We start from the raw sequence: 10,483 nt of genomic DNA, 5'->3' as shown, positions 1-10,483 counted from the left end.
TTTATAATTAATAAGGCAGACATCAAATAAGAGCGCACTTGTTGTTTACCCTCAGGCCCTTCCTGCGGAACCTTTAAGGAGCCGCGTGTGAAATCGTTTTAATTAGTCGCGGTAACTTGTTGCGGCTGAAATTGTAATTTGTCCAAGAGAATGGGCATTCCGTGAATGTCACATTCAGGCAAGATTCCTGCTGCTCCAGAGAGTAGAATTTCCGCAATTCGCAATTCGTGATTTGTGTCAAAATCAATGTGCCGCCGCCGCCGCCACCGCAAATATAATCTATGAAAGATGTTTGTGGTGGAAGCTAATATCGAAGTCAACCGCAGACACGCAAGACCGCAGTAAATGGAATAGCCAGAAATGGTCATTGAATACCAACATGATCCGAGGGTGATATTAGAGGCGGTGTAAGAAGGGAAGATTAAGAAATATTAAAACAGTCTTTATTATACATTTTAGTTTCTTTTTTTTTTGTTTGAAATAACAATAAATTAAACTTAACTTGTAGTTTTTATAAAAATGTTTGTGATGGTTGTTTTGTTTCTGAATTCTAATTGATAATAATAATTAATAATACACACGTAAGCTATGTTTTCTATATATTTTGTTCATGTTTTCTAGGGACTAGATTCAGTGAGTGCTTCGGAAAGCTGCAATTCCTTAGATCGATCAACTCGTTTTCGGCTGCTTCTCCTGGTAAACCACCTGAGCTTAGAACGCCTATGTGCTGCACTCATATCCGTTTCCCACTGGCTGCTCTCCCTCCCATTGGCCATCTTCTCCAGCTCTCTGTCCAGCTCCAGTTCGCTGGCATTGAGTATTTGCGCAACATGGGCCTCATCGATGGTGCCCTTGAAGATGAGTGGATAGGGCCACTCGTGGCATATCGTGGGTCCACTGTAGTTTCTCAAAGCCTCGATCATCCTGTCCAGGCGTAGCATCTCCTCATGGTCATCGTTAAACTCACGCACCTCATCCAGCAGAGCGGCCACATCGGATTCCAGTACCTGTGTTCGCGGGGAGGTGAAATTGGATTAGCCGTGGAAATCGCTTATTTTGCTCGATTTGCATTGGTTGTGCCGCTGAAAATGACACTGACAGCCGACAGTGACGGCGTTACGGTCATTGATAGCCTCACCAGGCCCACTGCCTGCCTCAGTTCTCCCCATCTCCAAGCTATTGCCTCTATTTCAAACATTCACCCACATCCCAAGCAGTCTCGGATTTCAGTTGCTATATCTTTTCGTGAACCTCGTCAATAGCGTCTCGTCTCTATTAGTGCCCAATTAGCGGAGACTCGGAACTCGGAACTGAGAACAGGGAACTGGGAACTCAAAACCCGGCCAACTAAGCCCATGTTAGGTGCATGTTACCAGAAGGGGCTCAGGCGCACACCCCCTAAGAGTACAGTGCTTTACGAAAAAATAGGTCTGGAATACGAGGAATATTTTTTGAAGGATCAAAACCTTGAAAGAAATATTTAAATAATTTTAATCAAGGTAATTTGAAAGGTATTTTGTTTAAATAAATATTTGATGATATTATTAATTTTAATAAATGAATATTAAATATTGAAAATAATAAATATATAATATTTGTCCTATTTATTGCTCTAGAATAAATAAATATTTAAACGTTGCTGGTTAATTTCTATAACTAATCTTTTTATCTTTTAATTTAAAATTTCTATAACTAATCTTTGTATATTTTAATTTAAAACCCTCCTATTTTCCTAACCCTGACTGTTCTGAAACATCGTTAACACCTTCACTTGCCTATAGCCGAACCGACATTGTCTAATTAGTAGTGCAAGTAATCACTGCCACCTGCATTTGCCATCCCCTAGAGCTACACCCCTGCATATACTACTCCCCTCCCCTTTTTGGTATTCCAAACAAATTGTTCCCAATAGCGAGGCTATAATTGCATTAACATGTTCCAAATCTCTGTTAACAGAGTTGGCCGGCAACCGGCTGTTAAACAACAGGTGATAACAGGTGGAAAGAGAAGGGGAATGGGCAGGTAAATGGGACGGGAAATGGTGACAACAACTAGATACAAAAGGCCAAAAAAGGGGTTAATAGATAAAATAGTTTGTTGGCAATGATAAAAGTGGAAAGTAACTAAAGAAGTTTATTAATTTGTCAAAAAAAAAAAGGTTGGGAATATCTTGGGGAATTATTTTCAGATTTAAGAAATACGGAATTTATTTTATATAAATATTATTAATTTTGTAATATTGTATTTGCAAAAACTGTGTTCAGTGGCTTGGTTATCGTTTACAGAAAGTGTTTGGTAAATAACTGATAACATTCCCTGAGAGATCGAGTGATAAGAAAAGTGGAACAAAGGCCTGATAAGCGGGGTGAAATGGAGAAAGGAGGCAATATACTATGTATGTATATAAAGATATATAGTACTGCTTTTATATATAAAATAAAGATACACAATGAAGTATAGCATATAAAAGACAAGTTCCTCTCTGATTTAATCACTTTTTCAGCCTAGAAAAACACTTTTTTTGTGGGTTTATATCCCCCCTTCAATTACCAAAAACTCAATATGCAGATTAATCACACATTTAAGAACTTGATGAACGCGTCCCCGTAAATTCTCAACGTTGAGCAGCATTTGCCGCCTTTGCTGCACCGCCGCACTAATTGACGACGTCATCTGCGTATTTGTGTTTCGTTTTATTCTTCAATTTTCGGTTCGTGTTTGTACTTTTTTTTACATGACGCTAATTTGAGTAATTTTTTGTTAGTTTTTTATTTATTTATTTGTTATTATTATTTGTCCGCTTTCAGTTTGTTCGTGGCGGCTTTTGTTGAGTTGGAATTCCGCTCGCGAGTAGCGCTCGCCGTTGACTGAGGTCTCTTCTTTCCACAAAAAAATAATATTGTTTACGCGCGTCAATCAGCCGGAGACTTTAGTGTGTGTGCACACTCATTCCACACACATGTATACTTAATCATACACATTTGTTGAAGAGAACAAAGAACCAAGTAAGAGCATACGTTTGAGCAGAGAAGAAAGCTCTTTAAGGGTAAAAACGGAAAGTAAACATGAATTTTGAAGTATAAATAAATATTTAATTTAATTTAAAATATTTAATTTAATTTTTTAAAATAAAATCTATAAAAAAAATGTTAATAAAACTTATTAAAACCAAGTGTAGCTTTTCTACAATTCCTTCTTTCAGTAACATATAAAATTTACCTTCTTAATTTCTTAATTTACAAAGTCTCATTAAAGATTTTTTTAGAAGATACCGTTGCTGAATTCCTGAAAGCAGGCACTACAGTTTGCAAAACTTCCTCCTGCACCTCCTGAAAGCAAGCAACGGTTTTGCTGTTGCTTGCAACCTGAGAGCAGGCAACCCAGAAGTATGCAGAGGAGGTTGGAACGTATTCATATGCAGAACGCAATGATTTTAGAGCAGCTCTTGCCGCCTTGTCTTGGCTTTAATCGAGCTTTTGTTTGGCTCAACCCGCGCCTCATGCTCCTGTCACACCCAAACCGAAAACCCACTCTCACACCCACACCCACTCCCTCATTCTCATTCTCATCTATGGGATCCCATATTGAACCCATCCCGCGCTGATGGCCAAAGCCAAAGCCAAGCCAAACAAGCATCAGCTGCCGGCCATTAAAATTTTAATTTTGTGCACCATTTGCCACCATCTTGGCCCACTGGGCACCGTCAAGTACCCCTGAAGTACCGATCCCATCTCGCCATAGCCATCGCCATCGCCATCGTCATAGCAATCCCGTCCAAAGCCCTTGGCTTGAGCGATTATGTTGATGGCCAGGCGCCGGTCGCTGCTTACCTGTGCCAGTGCCGCTCCTCCTCCTCCTCCTCCTTCCTGCTCCTGCTCCTGCTTGTCGATAATACGCTCAATTCAATTTGCATATTCAGTTGTCCAATGAAGCGCACACCACACAGCAGCAGCGGAGCGGGAGCGATCCCTCCCGGCCTCAATCCCAGGCAAAAGAACCCCAACGGTATCCCATCTCTTGCAGCATGTCCGTCCAGGCAAATCGCTTCCTTCTCTTCTTTTTTTTTTGTGAGAGTTGCTCTGAGCCATCCAGGTTGCGTTGGCCACTTGCAAGCAGCCGAAATGTGCCGCTGACAGCACCGCACGCATGAGCTGCATGAACAGCTTCAGTTTTGTTGGAAGCACGGCAAGAATTGGGGGGAATTTTTGGGAGAAAAAATAATAGAATTTGAAAAAGAACTTTGTGATTTTAAACACTTTTAACAATCATAAATATACTAAGAGGATCTTTAATGACTACAAATAATATCCCTTATTTCCTAATTTTCTAGATCTCTTATTTTTAAGGCTCATAACAAAATCTTCAAAAGAAATCCTTATATTTACCGTGCACTTGCAGATGCCTGGTTTCCGGGTCGTGCTGCTCCTTTGAATCCTGCCAGCGTGTGGAGTCGTCCTCACCTGCTGTTAGTCCATTACGTTAGCAATTTAACTTGCGCCACGTAAACATGATTATCATCTTAAGTGTGCAACGTGCGTGTGTGTGTGTGTGTGTGTGTGTGTGTGTGTGTGTGTGGGCGGTGCAATGTGCGTGGTCCGGAATCCTACCGAGCGGTTGGGTAAAAACTTCGCCGCCAGCTGCGGATTGTAAGCTCGTTGGCTCGCTATTTAACAAGTTTCAATCTGCTTAAAACTGCAATTAATTTAAACGCTATTTTCCCCCCCCCCCCCATAATGGCCGAAAACAGTGGAAGAACAACAGCTCGGCAGTCCGGGACCCAATCCCCGAATCCGGATTTCAATCCGGTTAGAGTGCTGCCCTAATTGAGCTTGTCAAAATCAGCCAGCAGCAGCTGCAGCGAGGACACTCAGCTGCAGGATCCCGGCTCCCGTGGCCGGTGCTGACCAGGTGTTTTTCACCCGTCCAGGATTGGGTGCGGCCCCCGTGTCACCGGCAGGTGATTCGGGTGTCCAATGCGGCTGCTGATCCCGTTCAAGCAGATTGCAGCCGGAGGAATTGCAAACACACACACATTCAGACATCCTCCATGGTGCGATGGAGACGTGCGGGAAAATTGCAACAGCCGCTTGATTAATTTGGGGGCGGATCCCGGATAAAATTTGTGGGCGTGGCTGCAACGCAACACCATTTTAAGGTCCCTGCTAGGAGGAGGATGATGGGTGTGTATGTGCAGGGTAGCCGCCCTGATGAGGGTATATGTGATACAGGGGGAGGGTTTGTCCGAAGAAGAAGTTGTTTTTTAATTGTTAAAGAAAGAAAAAATTATTTTAAAAAATTACAGAAATCTTTAAAATCTGAAAAATTATATTTTTAATATAAACTTTAGAAGAATATATATTATTTGCAAATTTTTCAATGATATATTGGCCTAAAAAATATAATTGGTACAAATAGTGATTTTAACATTTATTTATTAAGTAAAAACCCAATTTCTTTTTTAAATTAAGTTTTTATTATATGATTAATGTTGTCTTGTGGCAACTTCGTCCTTTATAGTCTCGAAATTAATTTAAAAAGTGTCTAAAAATAAGAAATGAATATTTTAAGTTCAAAATTTCTCGCTAATTTGTTTATTTTCATGTCTAATATTTTTTAGAATATTTTTCATGTATTTATTTCAAGGATATGTTTATAAAATTAGACATTCCTATTTGATCTAATTAATATTTTATGCAATAACGTTTCTCCATAACAGAATAACTCATCTAAAACCCATAATTCCAGGGAACTCAAAGAATATAACCCATTCAGATGACCCTTTTTGGCACCCTCACTACTTGCCTTTGCCGCCTGACAGGGTAAATTCCGAGCTTGCAAAAACAAGGACCTCTGCAAAAGGCAAAGAGTCCATCAGACAGACAGAGAAAAAAAAACATAGAGAGAAAAAAGGATAAAGCACACAGACAACTGCATTTATGAATGCAAATATTAATAAAGATATACGCACACAAGCACGGACTCTGTCAGAGGCAGCGGCAGAAAGAGAGGGCAACACAAAGTACCGTTGACAAACCCATTATCAGGAAAACAAACCGGAGATTAACTTGGCAAAATGTCTGCAGACGTCGAAAAAAGCGTCCATGGAGTGGCCAGCAAGTGCGAGCGAGAGCGGCTAACCAACACATGCTGAATAAAATATGAGCAAAAGCACACACACTCACACACATACACAGAGAGAAAAAGAAAGCAACAGGATAGCCGAGAGAGAGAGACAGCATTCGGTGCTGTAAAAGTGACACATGAGCGTAATAACAGCTAAGACCTTGCTAAGCATCCGGCAGTCAACAACCACTTGCTGGATCCAAATCCGAATCCGAATCCGGCGCTTATCCTCCTAGCCCTTGCCTATGGCTTCATACCTCTTTTTGCCAGCCATCCCGCCATCCGTCCATCCATCCATCCTTCCTGGACGAGAGCATCATCAGCATCCCCGCCTGGTTTTTGGGCCGTCGCTGCACTCAGCGTGATTACAAATTATAACGTCTGAGCAATCGCCGTCAGCTCGGCTGCAGTGTGTGCGTGTTGTGTGTGTGTGAAAGGGGCGGAACCCGGTTACCGCCCATAGGAAATATAACTCCACAACTTTTGTAAGGGAAACTGAAAGAAAAAAGGGATTAATATAATAAATATGAAATATTAATTTAATAATAACTTACTTTTGAAATGTTTGTTCTAAAATTTCATTTGGAGGGGCTCATTGGAAAAAGCTTGCTTCACTTAAAGTTAACTAATGAACCCTTCGAAACGAATATTAAAGAAAAATCATTGCCTACTTTTAGACACATTTTCTATGGATTTAAAATCTTCAATTAACAAAAAATGTCCCAGAAACCCTTTAAATTATAACAAAATCCTTCACTTAAAAGCTAACTATTGTAAGAAATCATTCTCAACTTTAATTTATAAATAACTAGCTCAGAATTTCTCCAAGTGCTCCCTGCCTTACGCCGCCAGCTGTATTTCCAAGGAGGAAGAGGCCTGCTAGGGGGTTGAGGAACGGTTAACGAATTTGCTGCACGCACCGCTCGCCAGATTCCGCTCCGCTCCGTTGCCTTCTGGTGGTTGGCCAGACAGGATGCCCGGGCTGTGCTAACCTTGCCCCTGGTTGGTCCTGTGCAACGTCCAACCCCCTTTGCCGCCGCATCCTCATCCTCATCTGCTTAGATAATTCCGTTAGCCTGCAGTGTTTTCGTTGTTGTGCCAATAACTTAATTATGCATTTGCCAGCAAATTGCTGTAAGCACTTTTTTTGTGCAGCATTTAAAATGGCGTCTGCGCCTCCGGAAAGGAAAAGCGTAGCGCAAGCGAAAGGATCACGGGAAAGGATGTGGGCACCTGTCTGGCGGCAGCTTTGCACTTTAAGCCCAAAAGCTGGCAAACGTAAGCCCAGGTGAACAAGTGTTTTTGGGCTGTTTCCAAAATCTCTAGAGACTTAAAATCACTAGCCTAATTGTTGGTAAATGCAGTCTGGCACATTACTAAGCCTGTGAGCTATTTTTGTTTTAATTAAATATTAAAGCAGACAAAATAATAATTAGTGAAACTAAAAAGGGCTTTTAAAAGTCTCCTAAAATGTTTTAAAATTAAATTTACCCTTGTCTACATTTAATCAAAATATTAAAAAAAATTTTCCCAGTAAAAAATTTATTTTAAAAGTCTAAACAGACATTCCACAAATTTTTTATAGTAAAAAAAGCGGCATAAAATATTTCATGACGCACTTTTGGTACATCAAAATGATTGTTTTTAAATCTCTAGAGAATACACCGGCATAAAATGTTTTACCTCAACTTTAGGTTGTCGTTTCTAAATGGTTTTGGCACACTCAAACAGTTAAGCTCCCCCCCGTCTGTCCTCGTCGTTGTCCTTTTTCCCCAGGATTTGAATAATAATAACACGAACTATTTCGGGCAGCAATTGAGCAACCTTTCCGCTATCAGGACATGATGTCCTGGCATCTGCAACTTACTTTTACTACTCCACTAGGTTTATGACCACTTTCGCCCGGGAATCGCGGAATGGGTGGCTTTATGTGGGGGGTTCCTTGAGTGGCAAGAGTCTGAGGAGGAGCAGGAGTCCGGACCAGGACAAGGGAGCGGCACGTGGCAGAGTGCGCGATTTTTCAAGGCGCAAGGTCAAGCCGAAGGCGGAGCAAAAGTAACCCATTGTGGCTAAAAGAGACGGCCCACGCACATCCTTCTCTCCGCCGACTAGCACAGACCTAAATCCTTTTTGATTAAATTCAATGGTTTATATCCAATATCCCCCTCGAACATTTTATATGTCTTTGAAACGCATTTTTCTTAGCACAATCCCATTTTTTTTTTGCTCCTCTACACACGCGAAGACATAAAACAAAATGGAGACAGTAGACCGGAGGAGAAAATAGATTGAAGTGTAATCATGGTTTTGAACTGCTCCTCGGTCATACATTTAATCCGAGCCAACGTAGCAGACACAAAATGGCCAAAAATGGCCAACGAAGTGAGAGAGAAAGTAAGCGTTTAGCTTGCCTCTCACTCCTAGCTTTCTACACTGGGAGCAATCAATATTGGGTGGGTTTCTTTGTATTAGAAAAGTTTGAAATTTATTAAGAATTAAGGGAGAGAGGATAAGGTTTATTTTCTAACATTAAAATTGTTATTATATTAGCTAATCCAAGTAATCCAACTCAACTTACATCAAATCTTAGTATAAACTACCTTATTTTTCTCTGTGTACTTAGTCACATATATAAAACAAAAGGACATTGTAATTGGAGACGATTGGAGTGGGCAAAGGGACGAAGAAAAGTTCGAGGGCTCGTGCGGTGATGCTTATTCCGCCTGACTGATTGGTGGCTCCTTTGTCTCCTGCACCCTGCCCAGGATATCTGTGTCCCCTTTTGCCCTCCTTGCGTCTCCCTACCATCTCCCTGAGTCGTTCTCAGTCTTCTCTTCTTGGAGTGTTATCTAAGTTTGTTTGAATAAACTTAAGCGAATGTTTTGTAAGAAGATTTCCTTTATTGCCAAAGAGTGACTTGGCTCTGGTTGACAACCACATATGGGCCAATGGGAGTGACGAGGATACTGGGGCATAGGAAACTGCAGAGAACTGCAGTTGTCCCCGAAACTCTCCCCTCTGAAAGAGGAGATCTTTGCAAGCTCGCTTTGCATTTTGTGTGAACATTTGTCTGTTTGACTTGGCTTCGCCCCTTGCCAATTGCCCCCAGAGTCTATCGTATCGTATCGATTCAATTCGTTTCGATTCGATTCGATTCGGAGCTCTATAATTCCACCTTAAGCCAATTTAACAACGCCAGCAGCACTTGGCCCGGGGCGGCATCAGTGTATCATAATAAAAGCTATAATTTCAGCAATCTAGAAATACACCGGACACAAACAAACAAAGGCTTTGTGCGGCGCCGTTCGTTGCTTCGATTTTGAAATAATACTTAATGGCCGTAAAATTATACGGTATGGACAAGTGTCCTTCGGATCCTTCCGGTCCTTCTGCCTCTGTGGCCTCGGCATTTGGAGCTTACGACCGTTGAGAGTTTGTTGTCATAATCGTTCTGCGGTTTGATGTTTTGCCTTACGAAAAATGATTACAAATAATCATACAGTGAGTTTCGGTATAGTAAAACACTTATAGCTTTAGTAACTATTTAAGGCAATGCTTAAATTAAGAGTTGGAATTGATATGTAATATTTGTGTTGGTTTTGGATAAGGCTAAAACACTGGACAAAGTGGTTGACCTTTAAAAAGTGTTGAAGAAAGGGTTTTTTTTAAATTAAGATGCCTCTAATCTTTTCTAATAATAATTTTAAGTTTCATATATATTTTAAGCATTCTTTTATTACTTTTTAAATAAGTTTAAACCACATTTTCTCCAACAAAACAAACTGCAACATTCTAGTAACATCCCAACCAAATAGCAATAATCTTGATTACTTTCCCCAAAAACCTTAACAATCAGCTCTCTTAACAGAATGTTAAATGAAGTCTTCACCCTTAGGATTTATGCAAAACGCTTCATCAATTTGCTGAAAATGTGTAAATAATTTTCCATTCTACCAAACACATGAGCTCAGAGAGAAAGAGAGATCCTTAAACTATACTTAAGCTGACCCCGAAATGATTGAATATTCTAAAGCAATTTGATACAGGGTTCAGACTTACATCTCACACGCCTGATCCGGGCCCCCATCTCCCTGTCCATTCATCATTTTCAACAGGGGAAACTTGAAGTATTTCCACAAGTATTTGATATGTGTCTATATCATTGTCTCAGCCTTTGGTCCCGTGTCCTGTGGTGTCGATGTGCTTCCATAGGGCGTGTCGAGAATTTTCAACTCTCTTTTCCTCGAACACACACAGGCTCTTAAAACGGCCGTAAAGCAAATTGTGAAAAATTATTGTGTGTATAAAATTTAATGACATGTCAAAAAGGATATCCGGCATACGTTCACCCGCTCCTCTG

The 10,483-nt window shown here is 40.7% G+C and overlaps 1 protein-coding gene across 4 annotated transcripts; it reads right to left on the bottom strand.

Annotated features, from left to right (window-relative positions):
- Window positions 1–421: 421 nt before the first annotated feature.
- Window positions 422–6,754, bottom strand: LOC108071894 (uncharacterized). 4 transcript variants are annotated; one of them, XM_070284858.1, is made up of 5 exons: window positions 6,678–6,754; window positions 6,381–6,618; window positions 4,386–4,463; window positions 3,831–4,163; window positions 422–1,007 (listed from the first exon to the last, which is right to left on the bottom strand). In XM_070284858.1, the coding sequence occupies exon 5, from the start codon at window positions 939–941 to the stop codon at window positions 618–620; it is 324 nt and encodes a 107-aa protein (XP_070140959.1). In that variant the 5' UTR covers window positions 942–1,007; window positions 3,831–4,163; window positions 4,386–4,463; window positions 6,381–6,618; window positions 6,678–6,754; the 3' UTR covers window positions 422–617. The 4 variants fall into 4 exon arrangements, with proteins under 4 accessions (XP_070140959.1, XP_017018311.3, XP_017018310.1 ...); XM_017162822.3 differs by lacking the exons at window positions 3,831–4,163; window positions 4,386–4,463; XM_017162821.3 differs by lacking the exons at window positions 3,831–4,163; window positions 4,386–4,463; window positions 6,381–6,618; window positions 6,678–6,754 and adding an exon at window positions 2,551–2,852.
- Between the last annotated feature and the right edge of the window lie 3,729 nt (window positions 6,755–10,483).

Source organism: Drosophila kikkawai, chromosome 3L, assembly GCF_030179895.1.
Source record: "Drosophila kikkawai strain 14028-0561.14 chromosome 3L, DkikHiC1v2, whole genome shotgun sequence".
NCBI lineage: Eukaryota > Metazoa > Arthropoda > Insecta > Diptera > Drosophilidae > Drosophila > Drosophila kikkawai.
The sequence above is the reverse complement of the archived record's forward strand: the minus strand, read 5'-3'. Positions and strand labels throughout refer to the sequence as shown.